The sequence below is a fragment of the Tetranychus urticae genome, chromosome 3 (assembly GCF_039701765.1).
Source record: "Tetranychus urticae isolate SD_2017Ah chromosome 3, NJAU_TeUrti_SD_1.0, whole genome shotgun sequence".
In the NCBI taxonomy this organism is placed as follows: Eukaryota; Metazoa; Arthropoda; class Arachnida; order Trombidiformes; family Tetranychidae; genus Tetranychus; species Tetranychus urticae.
The window spans coordinates 21,024,159-21,049,266 of record NC_142960.1 but is presented as its reverse complement, the minus strand read 5'-3'; the positions used below and the strand labels follow the sequence as shown (position 1 = coordinate 21,049,266).

Here is a 25,108-nt window from a genome sequence, read left to right as displayed (position 1 = left end):
TCTCAGTTCAGTTAATCTTGCTCATCCTGAACATTTTAACAACATTCATGATCCTATCCTGCCAAACCAAGCAAACGTGAATTGGGCAACAGAAGAAGAAAGCTTGCGGCAGAAACAACTCCTTTAAGCTGAAGCATCCGATTCCAATTCCAACAACCAACATTATGTCTTCATTCAAAACTGAAACACTTGACCAACTTACAATTGTGAATCGCTCAATGAAGCTTCACATTAGTAAAAAACTAATTCTTAGAATACCTTATTTTGAAAAATTGATAAGCCATGGTCCATTGCAGAAACGGAAGTTATACTGGGTTTTGATCAACAGGCTTTTGAAATATTTCTTACTTGGTTGGAACATGCTCAACATTTTCATGGATTATGTAGTAAATTTGTTCATCATTGCTGCCTTTTTGAATATCGACAACTATATTTTGATAGATGGTTGTACGCGTCATTTCGAGGACAAATTTTCAATTGGAAATATTCATATTATTATACCTCAAGTATCTCCAAAATCTTGTTTGATCAATTCTTGTCTTAGATGCCTTCATTTGCGGCTATTTCACAAAAATAGTCAATTCTTAGTCTTGGACTAGAAAATTAATACCAATGAATAAATTTCATTTAATTTTGATCATTTTGTTTCTTTTATTCAATGAAAAAAACTGTCAATTTTAAGTTTAGCTAAGCGTGAGAAAGCTTAACACGCGTTAAAATTAATCAATTTTTGTTCCAGAGGTGACAATTTGTTTGTCCCAGACCAAGACATTGTCCCAGAGTGGACAATAAGACCTGTCCCAGTATTTTCGTTTTGACTTGAAACGTACTCTTTTTTACTACTATTACTAATATCGTTTGCTAAAACTTCATCTGTTTTATTTTTTCCTTCTTAATGTAGAAAATAAAAATAAAAATAAAGAATCTCTTGGGACTGATTTCCACACTCCAGCTGAAATTTGTTGCAATTTGCGTATGACCCCCTAATATAAACGCAAATGCTATCTGTGTGTTATCCGATCTCTGCAGCCCGAAATTAGAAGTGTATTACATGCAATAAATGTAATATTATGAATTTTAACGATGAAAATGAAATTTACTGGAACTCAATATTGAATCTTGATTAATTTCTCAATGAAAATCTACCTTAATCAAAAAATTCCCTGCTACTGATACGTTTAAAATCCATCGGTCATTAAAGCTGTACAGTTTACAAGCCATTTAATCAGATCTCTCGTCAATGGGCAAGATTTGAGGATCAAGAGTAACAGGAGAAAGTTCATTCGCCCTTAAATTATCAATTCTAACATTAATCCCACGTTAGATAGCATAATTTTTGCACGATATTAAAGCTTTGTCATCATATTCTTTCGTTTTAATTCTTCAGATGAAACATGAAACTGAAAAATGAAAAAAGAATCGAAAATTGCGAAATTGCATTTTTTGTTTTCGTAAATTCGTTTAAAAGTTTTGTTTTCATGTTTTGATATTTACAAACGCCCAGCCTAACAAGTTTACATAAATATTTTCCTTGTTGAACAATCTTCCAAAGGCCATGAGAATGAAGATCCGCGAAAATGAAATTGAAATAAACTGAAAGATGCAAGATATTGACTCCAGGCAAAGACTGAAACTGTTATCATTGGACATTAATCAAGTTTACCAATGAGAATTGTTTTACCTCTTTCTGTTATCATTTTATTCTTGCTGATAATTCAAGTTTGTATGAAAAAAAGTTCGGAAAAAAGTTTTCACAGTACGATATGAAAAGGTAATTTTATGAAAGAAGAAGAAAACAATTGGAACGAAGAAAAATGTTGATGGAAAAAATTGCATTTAAACATCTTTTCTTTTCGTTACTCAACCAATGTTTACCTTCAACGATTATTTTCAATTGTTATTCGAAGTTGAATAAATCTCGAATGAAATATTGAACAAGTTGGAAAAAAAACTTGTTATCTGGTTTTAACGAGAAAAGTTCATTTTCATCCATTTCAGCTTATCTGTTGATTTTCAAGTCACATTGAATCCATTACATGGGTCAACACATGGGTTCAGGTGACAAAATCATGAAGGATAAAATTCAATTTTATCAGTTAATAGTGTTCAAGAAAAATGGATTTTTCCATTTTCATTTCTTTTCTTTTTCTTTTTCATGTTGAAATTTTTTTGTCCATCATTTTTTCCATCAACCAAACCAGGTTCAGTTTCATGAATCCAACCATGATGAGTTCTGCTTCATTTGAATCTCTAATCGTAAAACATTTTTCACTCCCAGCATTATCATTGGAATTTAATATCAATCAGAAACATTGAAAAGTCTCTCCCCATTCCAAGTAATTACCATGAAGTTAATTAATGTCATGAAGGTGAAAAATGATGAAAAGAGAAAACGAAGAATTCGATTTAATGAGCAAATTCTTGAAATTATTATTCTTTTCCCTCCCAGTTTTGATCTAAAAAGTTTATTAGTTTTTTCTTCTTCTTCTCCTTCATTTCCTTCCTTCAACTAATCTGATCAATTTGATTTCATTTCTAGTGAAGATTATGAACGATAATGAATCTCATTTAGCTTTGTTGATATTTCAAGTTAAACTTGAATAATGATAATGGTTATCATTTTTTTTCTGTTGGCAAAAAATGAAAACTTGTACAGAATTTTCGTTTTCTTGATAAAATCGTAATCATTCTGAAAAGTGAAAAAGTTAAAGATGAAATGCTAAGTGGAAAAGAGGCAAAAAATCAAATGTTCAACATTGGGTTATCAGTTTTCCTATTCTTTAAAATTTTGCTTCTTTCCATAGTAACTTGAGCATGAAATGCTGATCACTTAATCTTTTTGTTATTCATTTTCATTCTTCTTTGTTTTCTTTTTTTTTTTCCTACTTTTGAATCAGATATTATGAATACATTCGTTGAGTTAAAGAAATTTTGTTATTGTTTTGCACTACAAACCTAACATGAGGATACTTGAAGTAGCTTTGAGTTCAGTTTGCACCGAGATAAAGCTGAATGAAAAGAAATCATTAAAAATGAATTTTATTGTCTACTTTTGTGGTCTTTGTCTGCTTCTCAACCATTGCTCCATCAACTTTTCTTTCAATTTTCAGATCCATGTTCTGAGGGTCATAGAAGGTCAAATTTAAACTTGACCAAACCATACAATTATTGGTTCAAGTTGAATACTTGGGCTAACAGCATCAGTAAAACTCGCTGATAAAATGAGGCACATTCAGATCTTTTGGACTCTGACTGAGATTGACTGATACAACACGGTTACTTAAAGCGTTGGGAGAGTTTAAACTTGATTTCAGAGTAAAGTTTAATTGCTGAAAGATTCTAGTTTTTATAAAGTTATTGGTATTAAGAATTCGCTTAATCAATGATTGTTTTGAGGAGTTGAAGTCCTGGAGCATAAAGTTGAAGCTGAAGCAAGACGAAAATCCCGTTTCATCCGAAAATCTCATTTTGTTTTGGACAACCTAATAATATTTTAGTTTAATGATGTTATGGTTTATTGTTGGATGATTTATATCTTTATGCATATCTTTGAATATTTAATTTCTTTCAAGGTGATTTTTATCACCAAAGTTGAACATTATTATTAAAAGATCTGAAAACGATGTCTCCAAATTGAATCTAAAAGACTCTTTTCATTATAAGTCTTTGAGTGAAAGGCTAAAGACTTTGAGACTTTTTGACATTTTACTTTCATTAAGATGAACTGATCATGCAGTAAATTGTAAGGTTTGAAAAGAGCAATAAAAAGGTCTTGTTTACAGATTTTACAACCTTCATGAATTGAATCCCTAATTAGTTATGAATCTTTATGTTAAACGGGTCAAGTTTGGTTCTAAATTTAGGTTCAACTTTGTTTATCTTTTCATGAGTGTTCAGGGTTCTCTTTCAATATAAACAGTTAACCTTTAAAGCATCTTTTCTACTCTTTTCTTTCCTTTCATTTCCTCCCTGTAAACACGCTCTTTTATCACAATGAAATTACTGGGAGTGACAATTTTCCATCTTCAATCAATAAATTGTTTGATTGGAAAATTGCGCTTCTTTATCATTGAATTGATTAAATTTGGTTGAAATTGCCTCAAAGACAAGAGTTATTTCACAGAAAATGTTGAACAGGTTCGAATGACTATTCAAGATTGGAAATGAAATGGTCAAATTTATCATTCTCTAACCATTGACTAGATCAAGACGAAAACTATTTTTTTGATCAACATTCAGTTTCCAATTTCTTTCAAAAGTTGACATTTTTCATGGTGCAAAAGTCCAAGTGATGAGAAGATGAATAAAGATGTTTTATGCTTTCAATTTTCTCCTATCATTCATTCCATTTTCATTCATTTCAGGGCTCTTTTTTTCGATATTCATTGTTGAACATTGAATTATTTCCAGTCTTTTCGTAATGCAATAAATAATACGCTTTGGTTGCACATAAAAAAGGTAATGATGAGGACAGCAGAGAAACTGAACGATTGAATGGAAAAGATTCTTTTCAATTTTATCGTTAAATCGTGATAATTTGACTTGAATTCATCTCAGTTTCACTGATTTATTCAAAGTTGATTCAAAGTTTGATATCGAGTCAAGGATTGCAATTTTTCTTGATAAACCTTTGCTTTGCTGTAACCGATTGTTACAAATCTGTGATTGTTCATTGTTCAAGTTGGTTCCATCATTTGTAGGTGGAAATTTTCATGACACAATAATTTGATCAACTAATAGATTCTTGGAAACTGGAAATTAGTTTTTTTACTCTTTTTTTGTTATCTATGAATTTTTATAGCTTTCAAAGGTATTAATTCAATTTAATGGTTATGATGAACCGTCATGAACAATTTATCAATTTATTGCCATTTGGAATCAACGATAACTTTGAAACAAGCCTTGTTTAGTGCTTTAAAATGTAAACTTATGTTGGCGAAAACAAATTAAAGCTTTGATATTGAATTATTATTCAATGTTTTCCTTTCTTGTCGCCTGTTTATCCACAATTTTTTTCTCATTTTTCAATAACACCTACAAGAAATGCTTCCTACTTCATGGGAAAAGGTCTGGTCTAGACTAAAGGTTACCTCATATATCGATACATAAAACTGATTCTCTCGTGGCTTCAATCTCCGTCTTCGATCTCAGTTCAGTTAAGTTTCAACCACAATTAGCATAATGATCCAATCCTTTTGATCAAAACATAGACATTCACCTTTGGGTTCAGCTTTCAATTTGACTTGTTATTTACAGTTTTTAATTGTTTTTCCCACTAAACTCGAGGAATACGAATTGATTTCAAAGTCAACCAGAAACTTTAGTTGTACAGCAATTATCGATGAAAAATCCAGCTTATCAAACGATTGAAAGGTCAGGATCTAAAAAGTGTTTACGCTTTAAAAAGCTGCTGTAGACTCATGTTCATCTTTTGGCTCAGATTAACATTTATGGTCACAATTTGAGTTTCAGATTTTTGAACCATTTTCAACCTCAGTCCATGAAGTTTTCCAAATATTCAATTTCCATTGAACAATCTCAAGAGGAAGGAAATATTGGACTATGAAAGGTGTTAGATACAAAGATGTTACAAGTTTATGACTCTTGAACATTTACCTTTGTAATCTGTTTAAATATGTTTAACATTCAACCAACTGTAAACATTTACTTGGAAATCTCTTAATTATTTGAAAAGCAAATTCATTTAAACATGAAATTGAGTAATTCTTTTAATTAAATTTCCATTAGTTGAATGTTGATGGTTTGATTGAGCGACAAAAATGTATTCAAATTAAATGTAAATCTCAATGTAATTTTCAATATTTTACCACACAAACTGGAAACTCAACTTTCCCAGTTGATTAATCTAATGGACTATAAATAACTTTACCATTAATAATAAACTCCAAGTGTAACCTGAAGTGTGATGAAGAAAGGAAAACATTATTAACAATAATTAGATGAATAATTGAAGTGATTCAGTTAAAGATTGATTCTCTTCAAGCTCAAGCACAAACATAAATAATAATGAAAATTATTGATGAACTCAGCAGCGGTCAGATTAAGTTAATCAGGTGTTGCCATCTCTAAAAGTGGACTGAAGGTCTCATCAATACTTATTAATTGTTCATCGACTATGAAAAATCTTTCATTCTGTGTGCTCAACATTTTCATTGTCAACTTTTTTCTTTCCTTTTCACTCGTTTTTTCAACAAATGACAATATTGTTGACAAATGTAAATTTATTCATTGGTTCATTTGAATCAGATTTGTACAATTGTTAAATATTAATGAATAAACTGATAATCACATTAAAGGTGTTCATGTTGACTTTGATGACAATGATATCATTAATAAATGTCTTCCCTTCAATGTTAATCAACATTTTTCTCATTAGATTGGGAATGTTTATCCTCACATTTAACATCTGTTTATGACAAAAAAAGGAATCAAAGGTTCGATTTCTCAATGGACGATTATTTCCCTCAAATTTCACAGATTATTTGTAAAAGACTTTCATTTCACCAAGAGTTTCAACGAATAGAATTGTGATTTTTATGGGGAAAAAATTTGAATGAATGGTGCAGGGAGTGACAGGGAATGTCAGGAATAATTCAGCTAATAGTTACATGAGAAGCTGATTAAAACTGTCAATTAAATAACTCTTTTGATTGAGGGGAAAAATGAGGTTTGGATCATGAAATGCTCTTGATAAAAGTAAGATCTGACAATGACAGTTGATTTAAAAGCGCATGAAACCTTTCATCATATCTTTAAATGAGGTGAAAAAATAATGTTTGATTGATTACACTTTGAGCACAATTTTTGTTTGCTTTTCATTTCAATGAATCACATTTATCATGACTCGATTAAATGGACATTTCAAGTGATTATGATTAAATTGATTTGCTTTTTTTTCATCTTTGTAAGAAACCAGAAAAAGAAGTTTTTGGTTTAATGTTTCCATTGAACTCTTCTTACCTCTGTAGTGATTATAAGCTATTGGACTTTCCAGGTTGTTGAAGTTGAACCCGATTGAATCACTTCCATTGATTGCTTGTAATGAAGTTAAATCCATGGTTAATGGTGATGATTAGTCAATGATTTCAATTGTTAAACATGACAAGGTTTGCACTTTGATGACACTTTTTTCAGTTTCACTTTTCAACAAAAATTTTGTCTAATTTTGTTTCCATTCAAATTGTTTATTGTTGTGATTATGATGTTGGAACGATTTTCATCAGAGTTGGAATGATGCTTTTTGCAAGAAAAAAATCATCACTTGATACAATTGATTGGTTTAACCAAACTGGGAATGAACAAATCTCGAGATATTTTTCTTGTTCACTGGAAAAGTGAGTCTCAGGATTCATGCGTGATTCAGCATCTGAATTTATCTACTCTTCTTATTCATCATTATTTTACTGCCTTTTAACATCAATCACAATTGAATGATTATTGTCATTATGCTTTTTTTTATCAATCGTAAGTATTGCATCTTCTTGTCCTCCCATTTTGCCCTTGTTTATCAATACATCTGAATGTTCATTTCAAATCGAGTTTTCATTTTTCCTTTTTCTTCTTCTCCTTTCGTTCATGAATGTCTTTACCATTTACAGAGACTGCCTTTATCACATTCATAATTGTATTTATTATCATAATCTTAAACACTGCCAATGACAATTGGCTCTTCATATTAACCTTTCATCTCTATTTTTGGGTTTCAAAGGGAAAGCTTAACCGATTGTTTGGTTAGCTGAGTGGTTGATTTGGACATTTAAGGCAAGGTTCATTTAATTAACCTGTCAATCCTTGACTCTAGTCAATTGGTTCAATTGATTGATCAAGGATTTACACTGATTCTTCAAGTGACTCTTCATCAAAACGGTCATCACTTTAAATTGGCTCAAATTTCATTCATTTACTCAATAAATATCAATGTATAAATAGGATTGTTGATTGGTAACATTGATTGGTCAACTGTTATTATTAAGACTCTAAATACTTCTTGTTTTTAAATCATTTTGGTCATTAGCTAAATCATTAGGCCTTGAGTTTTGTTTTTATCCTTTTCTGGTTTAAAGCTGTTTTTTTTCCAGTAAACCTGATGTTTTTGGGTTGCTTTAACCCGATTTTGTTTGGGTTGTTGTTGTATCATGTTACACATTTACTTGACTTATCAGTTTTAGTCTTTTAGTAACATTAATCATTTGTATTTCAATGTATGATTAGTCTTAATTTATGGTATTGGCGCAATTAACTTGTATCAATAATATTTAATAATACCAGTATATCTTGTTAACCAGCTTTATGTAACTGTCTCATGTTATTGCTGATTTGTTTTGATATTTTGAAACAATGTTTAGTTTTCGCTGCCAGTGTTTAAGTTGGACTATAATTTTGATCTGTTTTCATTATAATCAAGTAATCTGTTGGTAATATGATTAAATTTTAAGCAAATTTATGTAATAATGTACTTGGAGTGTAAATTACATGAGCCACTTCAACCTTTTGTACCTTCTTGCAATTGTTTCAGTTCATCTACTCTTTAAACTAACAGCTTTACGTGATTTTTTGTAGCTAATTACAATTTATGCCCTTCAAAGTGAGGTTTATCAACAAATTTACTGTTTTAAGTGCTATTAAATTGGCTCCTATTTTGAAACAATCATAATTGTAAAATTGTGTTGATCTACTTTGTTGTTATTTTAGCCATTTAAGCATTTCCATTGGAGAGTACTTATACAAAGAGTCTGTACTGTCTATCAATTTCAGTCTGACAGTATTGATACAAAGCTGTTTGTTTTTCGAGAAATTAGATTAAATTTGTATTTAAATAACATTTAAACTTTTAATATTTAAATTTTAAATTGTCAGTATTTTTGGAAGCTTTGGGCGTTTCTTTTGGTTTTCATCTGGTTAAATGGTATCAGCTTACAGTAAATTTGGGTTAATCACAAGATTTGCCATCAGATCCAGGTAATTGAAATTGACAAATATAGCTTGAGGACATCAATTCAGATTATTCTCTTGGTGTTCTAATTTTCCTTCAATAGTTGCTTCAATTCTCAGTTTTATAATTAAAGGTTTCCATGCTTTTGCTATCCTAGGCTTTGCCATTTTGATTGATTACAATCCAATATAAATAACGGATAAATTTGTTTTGTTCCTTGTTGGTTGACTGGCTGGTTTGGTTTGGTTAAACATTTTCACTTGCAAACAAATCCCTTGATTCTCAGTTGATTTATATTCATCCATCGACTCCAATTGGTAACAATTGTTTGAAGCACAGTCAAAGGTTGACTGAAAAAGTCTCTGGACTGAGTATGTTTGATGATGTGATAATCTAGGAAAGTAGACAATAAATGCACGAAGTGATAATGCATATTTTGAAATGTTGATTATGTTTGATGACAGACTTGCAACAATCAGGACAATATTGCAATGTAAATATGACAAATCCTCAAAAGGATAACATTCAAGTCTCAGTTATTGATATTAGTTTCCAAAATGGCCTTTGGTCAATGTAAATCCAATGGTAAATTAAATACAATGTAACTGTACAATCGTCGTCAGCAATACACACAGGAATAATCCAAAAATCACAGTTTAGTAGTGATTGATACTCAGTTTTCCTTCCTGGTTATACACTTAACTGATTTTCTGACCTAGAATTAGAGAGAAGAAATAAATTGACTTGCTTTACAATCATAAATTGGGAAAATAAATGGAGGAATAAATATTTATTGCAAAAGTTGTCACTCACCAACTACTGCATTTCAACAGTTTTGAAAATTAATATTCCGATACTCCAACGTTTCTTTGATCTAATTAAAACGATGAGTTATTAAAAATAAAGTTAATAAGTATCATGAAGTTATTAAATGAGGAAAACTAAATTTAATTGACCAATCAACTTTGAAAACAAACAAAATTACCCTCCATTTCTTAAAAGATCCAAGTCCTGATACCGGATCCAATCTGAATCTAACACATGTTTTTCTGCTTGTTTTCTTGGTTTGAAAACAAATTATCACTCAATCATTTTAAATTGTTATAATTTAATCATGCTTTGTAACCAAGTAAATCGTTTGATATGTACTCCCCAAATTGTCACCAACTTTACAAGTGTGCGGTGTATCGGTTCCATCAACAAGAAGCGTATGTTTGAAGGTAGACCTCCTCGTCGTGGTGATTCTGTACTTTTCGATGGACCTGATTTTAGTTTTATGGATGGAAGAGGTCAACCACCGTTGACTTTGGGTCAAAGGCGACGTTATTTACAAGATAAACATTTTGCTGAACAAATTGTCAAGTATATGAAGGAATTTCAATTGGCTAAGCAGCTTAAACCAGATGAACCAGTGGAGAGAGAATCAATTAGACACCAAAAAGGACAAGTTATCCCATGATTGTTAATTTTGTACAGAAAATTCAAGTTTGAATAAAAAGTAGTCATTTAATTTAATTAGCAAAAAAAGGGATTTTATTTACAAAAAATGACAGATTTATAATTATTTCAATAGATAATATCATTAGCATCAACATATTCTGACATTTTCTTGTTAATGATAGCAATCTTTTCTTCGTCTCCATAACGCTTTTCAAAGTCGATATATTTTTGAAAAAGAAACCTAATCTTTTTCTCCTTAATTTTAATCGCAATAGCCCGATCAAAAAGTAATCTTATTGATTCGATTGAATCACGTCTAATAATTCCTTCTTCTTCTTTTAAGTTATATTTGATCATCAAATCAATATAAGTTGACCAAATGTCAGTTCTTTTAGGGAAATTGACCAAAGCAGCTTCAAACATTGTTTTAGCTCTTTCTAAATCACCATATTGACATTCCAATTGGGCGAATTTAACAATCAGGTCCAATTGTTCCTTTTTGTCCATATAGTTGATACAACGCAAGAATAAATCTCTGAAAGAAGTGACTCGACCATTTTTGAGGTAAAACTTTCCAAAAGCAACCCAAAGTGATTTATTCTAAGAAAATTAAGATAAATTGAAATAGTTAGTTTTGCTAATTGTAAACATGAAATTAATAGAAATCAAAATACTCACCAATGGGAATTTTTTGGTTGATTCTCTGTAAACTTGCTCAGCTAATTCTGTTTTACCATCTTCTTCGTAAATTTTGATCATATTCTGATAAATTTTTAGCTCATCATTAGCACATTTTGCTTGTTTGATTAACTCTTCCAAAGATTCGGAGGATCCATGTTTGTATTCAATCTTTAATTTGAGTGTCCAAATTTTCAATTTATTATCTTCTATTTTATGATCAATCGATTCCAATGCTCTTTCACAGAGCTCTTTAGCCTTGATTATCTCGTTTTGACCAATATAATAATTGATATAACGACACCAACGCTCGATGTCATTTGGACATTGCACAACTAATTTCTCGAACTCTTCCTTGGTCAATGGACCACCATTTTCTTCGTCTTCAGGTTGCTTACTGACAGGTACATTTGTATCTTCATCTTCCTCTAATTCATTGCTTAAATCAATATCTTTGGGAGCATCCCATGAGAATACTTCGTTCTCATCAGTCACTGCAGATTTAACTCGAGTGCTAACCAATGATTGAAGCTTCTTGAAATGCTTCTTCTTTTCTTCTTTCAATTTATCTTCGTGATTTTCCGACACTTTCCTTTTCCTTTTCTTTAAAATATTTGGTGTAATTACTTTAACACCATCTTCATCTGAATCATCAACTGAAGATACGTCATCATCTTCATCATCATCATTTGCGTTAGACTTTACGGTTTTCCTCGTCGAAATTCCTTCGGTGTCAACAAAAAATGAAGGGCTTTCCTGATCATCCTCTTCAAGATTTTTACTTTTTCTTATTTTCTTTTCATTATTTTGATTTTCGTCATCATCAGTTTCCATTTCTACCTCTTCCTCCTCATCTGAATCGAAGTTGATTTCATCGGGATCGGACTCATCATCATCGTCTTCATTTTCAACTAGACTTTTATCAGCATTTTTATCATCGCCTTTTTTAGTGACATTTTCCTTTCCAAGTTTAATTTTATTTTCAACCATATTCATCGCTTTTTTCAGAGTCTCTTTTCTAGCTTTAGCAAGCAAGGCTTCAGCTTCTTTGTTTTTGACACTCGTAGGTTTCTCAGATGTTTTGGACCCAATAATTAAACTGGATTCATCTATTGCAGTTAATTTTTCCTTAACAGCAAAATACAATTTCTGGCCATTTTTGTACAAATTAGAATCAGGCTTGAGAGCATTGAGATGAATGTAACGAGGAATATAAGCCAAAGCACCAATTGCGTGGCCTTTAAGAGAAACTATGTGAAATTTGTCTGTAGTCAATTCAACATTGGATATCAACACTTGTCCGACAGAAACTCGTGAATATGATGAGTTTTTAATCGCTGATGATGCCTTTTTTCGTAAATCTTGGTCAACTGAAAGATGGACAAGTTTCTTCTCTATGTCAATATAAAGAACAACTCCTTCACCTGTTTGACCAACTTTACCATCATTAGATTTTTTCTTGGAACGATTAATTATTCCAGGAATAGGTTTCTTACAACCTTCTACTGTACATGCACACAAAGCTTGCTCATCCACACTTTTGAGAACTTTAAATGGTAAAATATCTCCAGGTTTGATTGAAGATAAGGCACGAGTAACAGGTTTGTTGTTGATGGTCCATAGCCTCGATTTGATAAATGTATAGTCAACTAAATAATTTGACAAGATCATTTCTGGTGGGAAATCGGGTGAAACACACTGCGATATGATGGATGAACAGTTGAGTCTTTTTTCGTCGTCTTTCTCTTTTAAATGGTTAATATGAACAAGAACAGTTTGATTTGTCGCAAAGCCACTCTCGAGAGGATCAACTTTCGTCTTAGAAATATTTTCTGTTGGTATTAGACCAATCATTCCTCCTGGACACTCGACAATGATTCCATAAACTTTGAAGTTTTTGATAATTGCAGGGACAACTAAACCGGTGTTGAGTGTTTCTGGTTTAAAGACGGGATTTTCTTTCTCACTTGCTTGAATAAATATAGCTCGACGACTAACAATTGGGACATTTGATGTATTCTTGAAGACAACAACTTTTTCAATTGTATCATCAACCTGAATAACCTCATGAAGTTTATCAATAAGACCAGGATAATCAGAAAGCTGAGCCTTAGGAAGATAGAAACTATCACCGTCAGTGTTGGTCAAGGAAAATCCATCCGCATCTTTACTGACAACAGTTAAATCAGATAAAATAGTTCCAATTGGTGTGGATGAGATAATATCTGATTCCTCTTCAGGTTCACTGTAGATTAAACTTAAATGTATTTTTTCATTCTTTGCATCACTTTGGACAACATAAACAGGTAGGATTTGTCCAATTGAATAAGATGAAACAGAATATTGCAGGTTTTCTTTCTGGAAACGTTTAGCTGACAGAAAACCACGGAGCTCGTTGAAAAATTCAATTACAAGACCATTTTCTTGGATAAGAACAACTATTCCTCGAGTATACAGTCCAGCTACAGCTTTAGAAAAATCGTCGATAATATTTTTTTCACGAATCAACTCTTTTCGGCAAGTAACGGCGATCCGGGGAACCAGTGATTTGCTATCGAGACGAATTATACGACATTTCAATTTGCTTCCAGCTGCGTAATCTTTAGGTTTAACAGAGTCTTTGTGATGTATAGTTGGACAATATGCTTTAAGACCGAATCCTAGTGTGATGATCAACCCTTTTTTATTAAGTTTTTTAACACGACCTTCAAGAACTTGGCCTACTTTTAAGTCTTCAACTGAAAGATGTTCTGCTTCTAGGAGGGAATTTTTAAGGGTAACTTTGGCATAACCATCAAGGTAAGAGAATGATTTGATTCGACATTTTTGAAAAGATCCAATGGGTAGTTGAGTTTCAATAACTGCCAAATCTTCTTGACCAAGAAAATCATCGGACAATTCATGTTTGGGTGCTACACCTTTAAATCCATTTGGAAATTTGAAAATGAATGAGCCACCGGAATCTTTTCCAACAATTTGGGCTTTTTCAATTAGTTGGCCGATCCGCAATTCTGCCCAAGACTTTTTTAAAGATGACAATTCAGGATGAGAACGTAAACTTAAAGCAACAACTTTGTTAACTGGGTTAACAAATAAAATTATTCCTTTCAAATCTTCTCCAACTTGGTAATCATCACGAGGTAGATCCCATATAGTCTTTAGATGATCTTTGTGGACAAAACCTCTATGCTGACCAAATACAACTACCTCTAATCCTACTTCACAAGTTGCTAAAACTTTTGCTGTCACAGTAACTCCCGGTAGTAAACAAGAAGTTGGAAACGTTGAGTCTTCGGAATTACGAGGCTTGATTGCTTTGGTAGTTAATTTAACAACTCTTTGCGAGGCAGAAATAATATTGCATAGAATTACTTGGCCAACTGATAGATTCTTCAAGTTACGAGCTTCTATAAATGGTTTAGCATCATCAAAACTCATAAAACCTAGAAAAGGACAATAATAGTTGGTTAAATTCAGAAATGGTTCAATAGAAAAGATATAAAAAATTCTAACCTTTAATATTTTCTCGGCCAATATCCATCAAATAACCGTGGTCCTCGATTTCAACTACAGCAGCACATATACTTGTGTTGGCACAATTTTTTAAAAATGGTGCAGTATGAAGATCGCTGTAAACATCTCTTGGATTTACCGAGGCATCTATATCAGTTAGAGACATTGAAGTATCATCATAACTCATATGAGATTCTTTCTTGTCCAATATTTTAACAGGAAGTAAGTCACCCGGTTGAAACAAGGATTTAGGTTTAGGTGGTGATGGGTTATTAGCAGGATCTTGAGCATATGTCACCAGTGCTTTACTATACGGTTCGGATATATTTGTTATAGAAACTTTGACCAAAACTGCTCCTGGTAATTGAACACTCATTTCGTAGTCTTTAATTTCAGCAACACATCCCAATATGATGCTATTGATGGCAACATTGTTAGTTTTTAAACGATAAATAACAACCTTTTCATCAAAAGAAGGTACACCTGGCTCGCTAACCTCTTCAGAGGTAGATTTTTTGTTTTTTTGTCGTTTTGATTTCTTAGCTGATTTAGTTTTTTCATCATCCCCACCGGTATCATCATCTTTATTCAAGACACGAGTAGAGAATAACTCATCTTCCGCTGGTCTTTTAGGCACTTTCTTTGCCAAAGAATCTTTGTAACCAGGGTATTTACCACGAGGAAAATCAACTTCTGTCATGTTGGAATATTATTTAATAGATAAAATTAGGATAGAAAATAAAACTAAAAAGTTGAATCACAAGAATAATAAAACATTTGCAACGATAAACACTTTCAAAATTTAAACTCTACAAACATGTGGTTTTGAACCAAACATGAACTCGTGTTTTGTAAGGGACCATATACTTATTTCGTTTTGTATTCAAAGATTTCAGTAATTTTTTATTTTTTATGTACATCTTTCGATATTAATCTACATAAAGAATTACATATGTAATTAAATAGGTTAATTTTCAAATAAAAATAAGTTAAAATATACAATAAAATTTATAAAACTCTTTGGTATCTGGAAATGTGAGAAAATAAATCTATTTTTGACTTGATCTGACTGAAGCAATTCTATTCAATGTTGTCTTTGTTTTCAATTTGAAAAGCTTCTGGCATATTGGCGACAATAAAAGAACAGAAATTACTTGAATAAAAGATAAAACAGCAACATAATAGGCAAAAAGTTTTGGAAAAGACGCCATGAATTTTGAGACAATCCATGGATGAGCCGCTTCACCTGCACCACCAAATATGAATAAAAATGAGGCATATCTATTCGAGACTGTAATGTATTTTTGTAGCAGTCCAAGTGAGGAAGAAAATATTGGCGAAAATCCGATTCCCAGTAAAATGAATGAAACCCATGTAATCACTTGACTTTGTGTAGGATAGATACACATCAATATCAGTCCTATCATAGAAAGTATGCAATTGCAAATGATAATACGTCGTTCAGTCATAAACCTGGTAAAGGCGATGAAAATGATACGATAAAATGCGAAGCAGAACCAAAAAGCTGAAACTAGATTGGCTCCATTTTGTTTTGTCATCCTTAAATCCGACTTTACAACGAAAGCTGGTGCCAATGAGCCTGAAAATCATAAATAGAATCATTATCAGAGTTGTTTATCAAAATAAAGTTACTCTTATTTCATATCTTACCAATTACTTGCTCAACTGCAAATGTTGTGTGAGCTATGAATGAAACAATTAAAACGGCAAATATTTTCTTCCAAACAGGGTGATCATCATCAACAATCTCAACATCAGCAGATAAATTTTTGTTTTGAACCGATTTGTTCTTGAAGTGAAAGAAAAGAAAGCCAAGCGATGAAAAAACCAGAAGCGATCCAATGAATAAATATGGATACTGGACTTTCACGTCATCGGGAGTGTAATCGCCAAGAACAACTTCATCGCTTTGAGCTTCAGTTTCATTTTGAACCAAAGGTAACAAGAAAGGTTTAACAATAAGAGGTGACAATAAAGATCCTAAGCCAAAAAAACCATTCAATATCTGAACATAATTTGAAGCTTCCTCATTCCAAGTTGATAATAAACAGATGTTTGTATCTAGAAATAGCGAAAAGCACCAAAAGAAAGTAAATGATAATAAATATTTTCAATTAATGTATAGTCAGAAATTATTGCTGATATGACTTGTTCCGTAAAATTTAACGGTGTAAACATTGTATTGATTCAACCTACAAATATTACGGTATCAAGTAAAGTGTTATACATGTACTAGGAGAAGGTTCCGATTAAGGGACCCGGGCAGATTTTGATCTGGATCACAGCCAAGGTACTTCTAATGATGAACTTTTCGAAAATCGAAACCATTTTTTGCGCAAACTTTGCGTTTGCGCACAATCGCTTCGCAAAGTTGAAAATTAACATGGGCGTCTATGAGAAAATGAAATTTCATTTTTCATCGGCATTTTCATAACGATGTGCCCAGTAAGGAGTATATTGAGAGAAAAAAATTTACCTTCAGATATGCGAACTATGACGACTTGATTCCATGTTCGCTAACATGACGAAACGCAAAAAATGATTTTTTACTGATAACAAAGATATGACCTAACTCGATTTATGATCTAAACGGAATGCAAATATAAAAAACGCATGCTTGTCGAAGTCTAACCTAACCTAACCTAACCTAACCTAACCTAACCTAACCTAACCTAACCTAACCTAACCTAACCTAACCTAACCTAACCTAACCTAACCTGACTGACCAACCAACTTTACGTGCCCTAACCTAACCTAACCTAACCTAACCTAACCTAACCTAACCTAACCTAACCTAACCTAACCTAACCTAACCTAACCTAACCTAACCTAACCTAACCTAACCTAACCTAACCTAACCTAACCTAACCTAACCTAACCTAACCTAACCTAACCTAACCTAACCTAACCTAACCTAACCTAACCTAACCTAACCTAACCTAACCTAACCTAACCTAACCTGACTGACCAACCAACTTTACGTGCACTAACCTAACCTAACCTAACCTAACCTAACCTAACCTAACCTAACCTAACCTAACCTAACCTAACCTAACCTAACCTAACCTAACCTAACCTAACCTAACCTAACCTAACCTGACTGACCAACCAACTTTACGTGCACTAACCTAACCTAACCTAACCTAACCTAACCTAACCTAACCTAACCTAACCTAACCTAACCTAACCTAACCTAACCTAACCTAACCTAACCTAACCTAACCTAACCTTTCCTTTTTAAAAAAAAAAAAAAAAAACCTAACCTAACCTAAACTAACCTAACCTAACCTAACCTAACCTAACCTAACCTAACCTAACCTAAACTAACCTAACCTAACCTAACCTAACCTAACCTAACCTAACCTAACCTAACCTAACCTAACCTAACCTAACCTAACCTAACCTAACCTAACCTAACCTAACCTAACCTAACCTAACCTAACCTAACCTAACCTAACCTGACTGACCAACCAACTTTACTTAACTTAACTTAACTAACCAACTTAACTTGTGGAATGAACTGTAGACCATTCGCAACTTATCAGGTTGACCAGAGTTCGAGCTTCGTCTAGAGCTGAAAGCGTTTGAACCTTTCTCTAAGCAGACTAATTGAAGGCAGATGAGAGGTGGATGTATCCTAAGTAAGCGAGAACAAAAGTTACAACTAACTTATAAAATTTTGTGTCTCTGTTTAGCAAAACAGAATCACTGAAAAGCAAACTACAAAAAAAGCTAATTAAAAAAGCTTAAGAAAAAAAACAAACAAAAATTTTGAGCAAATTTTTTTATTAACTTTCAATGAAAATGTTAGTATCAATCTGAATCTTCAGAATCAGTTAAGGGTCTCTGTGGAGCTCCCGGGTAAATTTTTTTGATATTTTTTAGCAAATTCTCAAATTTGTCAGAATTTTTCTTTTTCATTTCTCTTTTCCAGAGAAATTCGCATAAATGAAGATCTAGATTCTGTTGCATTATGCCTCCTCGTCCAATTGATCTTTTAAGCGACCGCCAACTTGATTCTATATTTTGTGTGTAAGCTCCGGTATTCGGGTCCACAAAATTTTCGGAATGGTTCACAGTTTTATGAATATATCCGTGACTTTCCAGGCTCAAATAACCTCGCCAAAGATCTGTGTGGATTTCTGTGCCAATTTCCACATGCTTAAGAATCAGAGGCACCAAACTTTCTGCACTTCGCTCATTGTTAGGACAAATTTCCAAGCGATAGCCAGTATTACCTCTCTCAATCATTCCGATTATCCAATTACCTTCCACCATCCGTCCTCTATTATATTTTCTTTTTCCGATTTTCGTTTCGTCGATCTCGACGATAATACCAGGACCTCCAATCTTACCAGACGCTTCATATAATTCATCGAGAGCAGCCATGGTTACCTCTCGACAGTAACTAAATGTATCAGAAACAGTTTCGCGTGATACTCGCGAGCCTTGAAGAATCGAAGATTCATTGATTGTTTGCTCGAAACTAAAATTATTTGCAAAGCAATAAGTAATAATAATTCTTTGCCTGATGTCACAGCGCAACTGTTCGAACCATGTGTTCTTAGCAGCTGCACGTTTGTGGATGTGCTCACGACCCTTGACTTTGGTTTTGCAAATAAAATAACCAAACAAAGGTCCATCCACCCAACGTGTGTCCTTTTCGTGGTCAGTACAAAACGAGGTCATTTTGACCAAGCCTTTTTCAATGCAAAAAGCTTTAGCGGCTTCTTCACTTTGTATTTTGAGGCACAAACTAAAAAGATTGGTCATTTTAGCAAAAAAAAAGAAAAATGAAACTGAAAAATTTGAAGTTGAACTGATGAAAGTTGAATTGTAAGTGAAAACAAAGAACGCATCAGCATAAAGAAAAATGCAAAATTTTTATCAACCAATGATAGAGCTTGACTGTAAAAAAGCGTAATTTTATTGTATTTTTGACAAATCAGGAAACGAATGTTAACGTCCAATAATGTGCAAGCTTTAACATTTGCGCCATCGTTGATTGGTTAGGTTAGGTTAGGTTAGGTTAGGTTTGGTTAGGTAACGTTATGCTATAACAAGTTATGTTAGATATGGTTTGGTTAGGTTAAAATCTGACAAGCAATATGTTTCGTTTCTCAATTCTAGTTATATAATATCTTTGTTCAACTTAATAATTTCATTTCTTCAATTTACTATACATGCAATCATCTCATAATGGCACGCATATCTGTAGCAAATTTTTTTTATCATAATGCACTTTATTTTATGAGTATAGTAATGGAAATAATCATATAAATCGAGTTAGGTCATATCTTTGTTATCAGTAAAAAATCATTTTTTGCGTTTCGTCATGTTAGCGTACATGGAACCAAGTCGTCATAGGTCGCATATCTGAAGGCAAATTTTTTTCTCTCAATATACTCCTTACTGGGCATATAAATATGAAAATGCCGATGAAAAATGAAATTTCATTTTCCCATAGACGCCCATGTTAATTTTCAACTTTGCGAAGCGATTGTGCGCAAACGCAAAGTTTGCGCAAAAAATGGTTTCGATTTTCGAAAAGTTCATAGTCGAAAGTACCTACTGGATGAGTAATATCAAAATCTGCCAGGGTCCCTTAATCGGAACTTCAGCCCATGTACTATGAAGATCACTACATATTGTATTGAAAAAGAATGAAATCGACTAATCACAAGATAAACATTTATATTAAAATTCATATACTTACAGATTTCTAATATTCCTTGAGCTAATCCTGATAAAAGTAGACAAGCATAAGCTGCGTAAAATTGTTTAAACCATGGCGCCAATATAGTAAACACACCAGCAGTTAAAGTGGCAACAAATATTACCATATCAGTCCCCAAACACATGTCAAGGAATCCAGCTTAAATAACAAAAAATCATTTCTACATTAATTCATAATCTGTTTTCAATTAAATTTCAATCAACTTACATATTATTCCTCCAATAAAAAACCCAATTGATCGACTTGGAACTAAACTTGACAATTGTTTGAATGAAACACCCAATCTGATTTGTAAATCCAGTAAAGATGATCCCAACAGTGTACTACAACCGCCAAAGCAGAAAAAGGCCAGGTAACAGAATAGTGTTTTGATCAATTTCCATTTATTGGTTCGCACATAATTTGAAAGTCTCATCTTGGCTCAAATTCACAGTCAATCTTTGTGTGAAAATGATTGAATAATAAGTTCCTGTTGAGCTTTATTTGTTGTCTTAAATAAGACGGTGTGATTTTTTTATCACAAAATCAGAATAATCTGTTACATGATTAGAATAAGTGCTTTATAGCTTATAAACTTTAAGATGCATCATGATTAAAGAGATAGCTCAAGATTGAGTGGCCCCATATATTAATAAAATGTAAGGAATCATGATAAAGTTAACCAACTAGGAACGTATTTCATGATCAATGTAACATGTAAAACTCAAGTGTCGAAACATTGAGGTCGTGATATCATCTAAATCATGATGTTATCTTTATGTTTATATTATAATATAATGTATAATTATAATTGATATCCAATTTATGGACCTAATTAAGCATTTTATTTTCTCGCCTCAGACTCATCGCTTGAGATAAACTACTGTTGGTTCACAATCAAATGATTAGCTTTAAGCGACTTTCCTTACTCCTGGATTTTATGATAATCATCCGCTGTCTTTAAATTATAAAATCAACAGATGATTATCATTATCAACAATTGAGTAACACAATGAACGAACCTTGAAGAAATTGTTTCAATGATGAATGTCTAGTAAAGAGTAGTTGATAATAACTCATTACGCTTTGGTTTGAATTAAACCTGTTAGGTAAACCCAAAAGTCTTTGTGGGTTTTTTTAATGATTGATTTCAAATGATTAATTATCATACTATCATACCAATTTCATGATTGAAAAAATTGTAAATTAATATGTTTGATAGCTGATGAAATTGTGTTTTTTGGTGATTTCCAATAAGATTTTTATCAATTAGAATCTCCAGAAAAGCAAATTATCCTTTCAATGTTGAGCGAAATTTTGATTATCCTGAAATAATCAACGAATGGTAATGAATTCATCATTCCGCAGAGTATTTGTCGCTGAAAGATGGTCAATATAGTTTGAGACTGCATTTTAGTAAACAATTGATTGATAAATTCACACTGCTGTTCAAGACTTTTGTAAAGTTTATTACCGTATCGGCGCACATAATGTCACGGTGCCTCGGATCGAGCTCGCTCGTAATAAGTGAGAATTTTAGTCACTGAGCATGCGTCAACTCAGAAAAGGAAAAATTTGTAAAAATCGAAATTGATCGGTTAATAGAGAAATTTTGACTATTATTTTGAATTTTTCAATTAACTAATAGAAATGCATTCATAAGATCAAATTTTTTCTCTGCTAATCGGTCGAGAAAAAGCTCAAAGTGATCATTAATAATAGCCCATGAGCGTCTAAATGGGCAGCAAAAGTGCTGTTATTTGAGCGAGCCCATTTTGAAGCACCGTGACATTATGTGCGCCGATACGGTAATTGATTGCCGACCAACAGTTCTCTTGCTATTGGTCATTGGTCTAAAAACTTTGAGCTTCATTATTTCGAGGATGGTATCCACCACAATCATCAGTCTTTTACCAATCATCCTATCAACTAATACAGTTTTGGTATTTTTCTGTCAAAATTTCTCCGCACTCAATGGGTCTATAAAATTTCTGTTGATCGCAAAAGAAAGGTTTTGAACTGAATATCGCCGAAAAAAATATACAAATTTTTAGAAGCCGACCCTGAAACTCAGGAAAAGCAGTAATCATCTAAATCAACACAAATTTAAATTGCAGTTAGCGAAACAAATTGTGACTCGAAAGTGAAATTAAATCAATTTTTGAAAGGTAAACATAATGGGCTAACATTCAATAGGTTTGTAGGGGCATGAAAACTGAGTGCATTAAAAAGGGCTTTTCATATCCATTCAATTTGGATTAATTTTGTTATTTGATATCAAAATGAAACAAAAAGTCTACAACACCGGGGGTTCCCAAGTGGTCTCCCTCCCAAGTACTAACCCGGCCCGAAACTGCTTAACTTCGGAGATCGGACGGGATCCGGTGTTTTCAGTCTGGTATGGTCGTAGACACTAAAAATGTTCAATACTGCAATATAAACAAAGACTTATTCAAACAGCCAATTTCAATATTTTTTCTAGAAGCTCAAATTTCTGGCGAAAAAAATGTGCATAGAAGACATTTCAATCAAATGCCTAGAATGAACGAATTCTAGTTAGCTTTTATTCTGTACATTGTATAAATTGTTGTCAGATTTTATAAGATCTGAGGTGATTCATATTAAGGTAAATGGTTACTCAAACACAAATTGACTGCAATCCTACCAAGTCTCAACTGTTAACTCGAAAGTCAAAGTTTTTATCCATTGTCTTTAGTTTAAAACATTGTTTTTTACAATTAGCAAACTGAAAAGTTCAAAGGATTGGTGAAACAAGCAGAACCGAACCTTAGAATAACCAAGACTTTCAATTTTAATTGCAGCACTTGAATTAACGATTTTTCATTTTTTTTGTTCTGAAAAAGTTTTCATTTGTACTATTTTATTTATAATTTATTATTTCTGTACATATTTTAATAGAAACTGATATAAGAATTTAGTATAAATTTAAAATTGATGTTTATACAAATAAGTTTTCAGTAAGTTGTTTTTCAGTTTTAACTGTTTAACCATTTTATACACGCATCTTCAGTTGAACTGGCAGGGTAAAGCTATTTAGAACTTGATCTAACTGAAGCAAGTCTATTCAAAGTTGTATTTGTTTTACATCTGAAAAGCTTCTGGCATATTGATGGCAATGAAAGAACAGAAACCACCTGAATAATAGATAAAACGGCAACATAATAGGCAAAAAGTTTCGGTAAAGAGTCCATGAATTTTGAGATAACCCATGGATGCGCTGCTTCACCAGCAGCACCAAATACGAATAAAAATGAGGCATATCTGTCTGAGACTGTAATGTATTTTTGTAGCAGTCCAAGTGAGGAAGAAAATGTTGGCGAAATCCCGATGGCAAGTAACATGAATGAGATCCACGTAATCACTTGACTATGTGTAGGGTATATACACATCAGTATCAGTCCTATTATAGAGAGTGTGCAATTGAAAATGATTACGCGTCGTTCGTTGATGAATTTGATGAGCACGATGAAAAGGATACGATAACATGTTAAGCAGAACCAAAAAGCTGAAACTAAATTGGCTCCATTTTGTTTTGTCATCCTCAAATCCGACTTTACAACGAAAGCTGGTGCCAATGATCCTGAAAATCATAAATAGAATCATTATTAGAGTCATTATTAGAGTTTAAATCGAAATAAAAATAATCTTTTCAGTCATATCTTACCGGTAATTAGATCAACTGCAAATGTTGTGTGAGCTATGCAGGCAACAATGAAAACGGCAAACATTTTCTTTAAAACAGGGTGATCATCATCCACAATCTCAACATCAGTAGATTCATTTGCATTCTTAATCGACTTGTTCTTGAAGTGAAAGAAGAGAAAGCCAAACGACCCAAAAACCAGAATAGATCCAAGGATTAAATATGGATACTGGACTTTCACGTCATCGGGATTGTAATCGCCAAAAGTAACTTGATCGCTTTGAGTTTCAGTTTCATTTTGAACCAAAGGTAACAAGAAAGGTTTAACAAGAAGAGGCGCCAATAGAGATCCTAGACCAAAAGATCCATGCAATATTTGCACATAAACAGAAACTTCCTGATTCCAAGTTGATAAGATACATATGTTTGTATCTAACAATGTAAGAATGTAAAAATAAGCGTAAAATAAAAGAAAGATTTCAATGCAAAAGCTAAAGCACAATTAAAAATTTTATATCTAGTGGAAGAGAAAAATCACTCTCTTGAAAAGTTAGACAGTGTCTAATAGACACTTAACCGTTACGTCAATGTTATGACGCCGAGTACATTCATGTTGAGGTTTTTTCAAATTACAAAATATACTTACAGATTTCAAAAATTCCTTGAGCAAATCCTGATAAAAGTAGGCAAGCATAAGTTCCGTAAAATTGTTTAAACCATGGAGCCAATATCGTAGTTACACCAGCGAAAAAAATTGTACCAAATAATACCATATCAGGTCCAAAACACATGTTGAGGAATCCAGCTTGAATAATAAGCGAGCAATAAGCTGTTTATCAATTAAATTTTCACCAACTTACATATCAATCCTCCGATAAAAAAACCAATCGATCGACTTGGAGCTAAACTTGACAATTGTTTAAACGAAACACCCAATCTGATTTGTAAATCCAGTAAAGATGATCCCAATAATGTACCACAACCGCCAGAGGTGAAATAGGTCAAGCAACAGAAGAAAGTTTTGATTAACTTCCATTCATTGGTTTGCACATAATTTGAAAGTTTCATCTTGGTTCGTCGTTTCAATCAACCGCGGTCTATAAGAAGCAATATTTCCATCTGA

The 25,108-nt window shown here is 32.6% G+C and overlaps 5 protein-coding genes and 1 non-coding gene across 6 annotated transcripts in view; 1 reads left to right on the top strand and 5 right to left on the bottom strand.

Annotated features, from left to right (window-relative positions):
* The window catches only part of LOC107364777 (NT-3 growth factor receptor-like), a 41,670-nt gene extending 34,356 nt beyond the window's left edge, over window positions 1-7,314 (bottom strand). Inside the window, exon 1 of the mRNA XM_015932210.3 lies at window positions 6,982-7,314. Within this exon, the coding sequence (XP_015787696.1) occupies window positions 6,982-7,078 (97 nt within the window). The 5' untranslated portion in view covers window positions 7,079-7,314. The remainder of the gene's footprint in view (window positions 1-6,981) is intronic.
* Window positions 7,315-10,067: 2,753 nt separating this feature from the next.
* mRpL52 (mitochondrial ribosomal protein L52) lies at window positions 10,068-10,468 on the top strand. Its single transcript, XM_015932225.3, has one exon. The coding sequence runs from the start codon at window positions 10,068-10,070 to the stop codon at window positions 10,410-10,412; it is 345 nt and encodes a 114-aa protein (XP_015787711.1). The 3' UTR covers window positions 10,413-10,468.
* On the bottom strand, window positions 10,464-15,397 carry Rrp5 (Ribosomal RNA Processing 5). The gene is made up of 3 exons (XM_015932198.3): window positions 14,585-15,397; window positions 11,072-14,514; window positions 10,464-10,993 (listed from the first exon to the last, which is right to left on the bottom strand). Exons 1-3 carry the CDS (start codon window positions 15,282-15,284, stop codon window positions 10,520-10,522), a joined length of 4,617 nt encoding a protein of 1,538 aa, XP_015787684.1. The 5' UTR covers window positions 15,285-15,397; the 3' UTR covers window positions 10,464-10,519.
* A 62-nt stretch (window positions 15,398-15,459) lies between these two features.
* LOC107364781 (solute carrier family 60 member 2-like) lies at window positions 15,460-20,800 on the bottom strand. Its single transcript, XM_015932214.3, has 4 exons — window positions 20,550-20,800; window positions 20,322-20,480; window positions 16,256-16,666; window positions 15,460-16,184 (listed from the first exon to the last, which is right to left on the bottom strand). The coding sequence occupies exons 1-4, from the start codon at window positions 20,755-20,757 to the stop codon at window positions 15,634-15,636; spliced, it is 1,329 nt and encodes a 442-aa protein (XP_015787700.1). The 5' UTR covers window positions 20,758-20,800; the 3' UTR covers window positions 15,460-15,633.
* A 1,814-nt stretch (window positions 20,801-22,614) lies between these two features.
* On the bottom strand, window positions 22,615-22,733 carry LOC112539159 (5S ribosomal RNA). Its single transcript, XR_003082806.1, has one exon. It is a non-coding gene; the product is annotated as a 5S ribosomal RNA (ribosomal RNA).
* Window positions 22,734-23,131: 398 nt separating this feature from the next.
* On the bottom strand, window positions 23,132-25,100 carry LOC107364782 (sodium-dependent glucose transporter 1B-like). The gene is made up of 4 exons (XM_015932216.3): window positions 24,846-25,100; window positions 24,632-24,790; window positions 24,007-24,417; window positions 23,132-23,922 (listed from the first exon to the last, which is right to left on the bottom strand). Exons 1-4 carry the CDS (start codon window positions 25,051-25,053, stop codon window positions 23,372-23,374), a joined length of 1,329 nt encoding a protein of 442 aa, XP_015787702.1. The 5' UTR covers window positions 25,054-25,100; the 3' UTR covers window positions 23,132-23,371.
* Window positions 25,101-25,108: the final 8 nt, after the last annotated feature.

What these genes read in the sequence shown, in the direction of transcription:
- LOC107364781 (XM_015932214.3), bottom strand. Translation starts at nt 20,757, where the DNA reads ATGAGACTTTCAAATTATGTGCGAACCAATAAATGGAAATTGATCAAA. An exon ending in TTTTATTGGAGGAATAATAT is followed by an intron (nt 20,481 to 20,549) that starts GTAAGTTGATTG and finishes TTGTTATTTAAG; the next exon opens with CTGGATTCCTTGACATGTGT. An exon ending in TGCAGTTGAGCAAGTAATTG is followed by an intron (nt 16,185 to 16,255) that starts GTAAGATATGAA and finishes TATGATTTTCAG; the next exon opens with GCTCATTGGCACCAGCTTTC.
- Rrp5 (XM_015932198.3), bottom strand. Translation starts at nt 15,284, where the DNA reads ATGACAGAAGTTGATTTTCCTCGTGGTAAATACCCTGGTTACAAAGAT. An exon ending in TGGCCGAGAAAATATTAAAG is followed by an intron (nt 14,515 to 14,584) that starts GTTAGAATTTTT and finishes GTCCTTTTCTAG; the next exon opens with GTTTTATGAGTTTTGATGAT. An exon ending in CAACCAAAAAATTCCCATTG is followed by an intron (nt 10,994 to 11,071) that starts GTGAGTATTTTG and finishes TAATTTTCTTAG; the next exon opens with AATAAATCACTTTGGGTTGC.
- mRpL52 (XM_015932225.3), top strand. Translation starts at nt 10,068, where the DNA reads ATGCTTTGTAACCAAGTAAATCGTTTGATATGTACTCCCCAAATTGTC.
- LOC107364782 (XM_015932216.3), bottom strand. Translation starts at nt 25,053, where the DNA reads ATGAAACTTTCAAATTATGTGCAAACCAATGAATGGAAGTTAATCAAA. An exon ending in TTTTATCGGAGGATTGATAT is followed by an intron (nt 24,791 to 24,845) that starts GTAAGTTGGTGA and finishes TTATTATTCAAG; the next exon opens with CTGGATTCCTCAACATGTGT. An exon ending in TCAAGGAATTTTTGAAATCT is followed by an intron (nt 24,418 to 24,631) that starts GTAAGTATATTT and finishes TTACATTGTTAG; the next exon opens with ATACAAACATATGTATCTTA.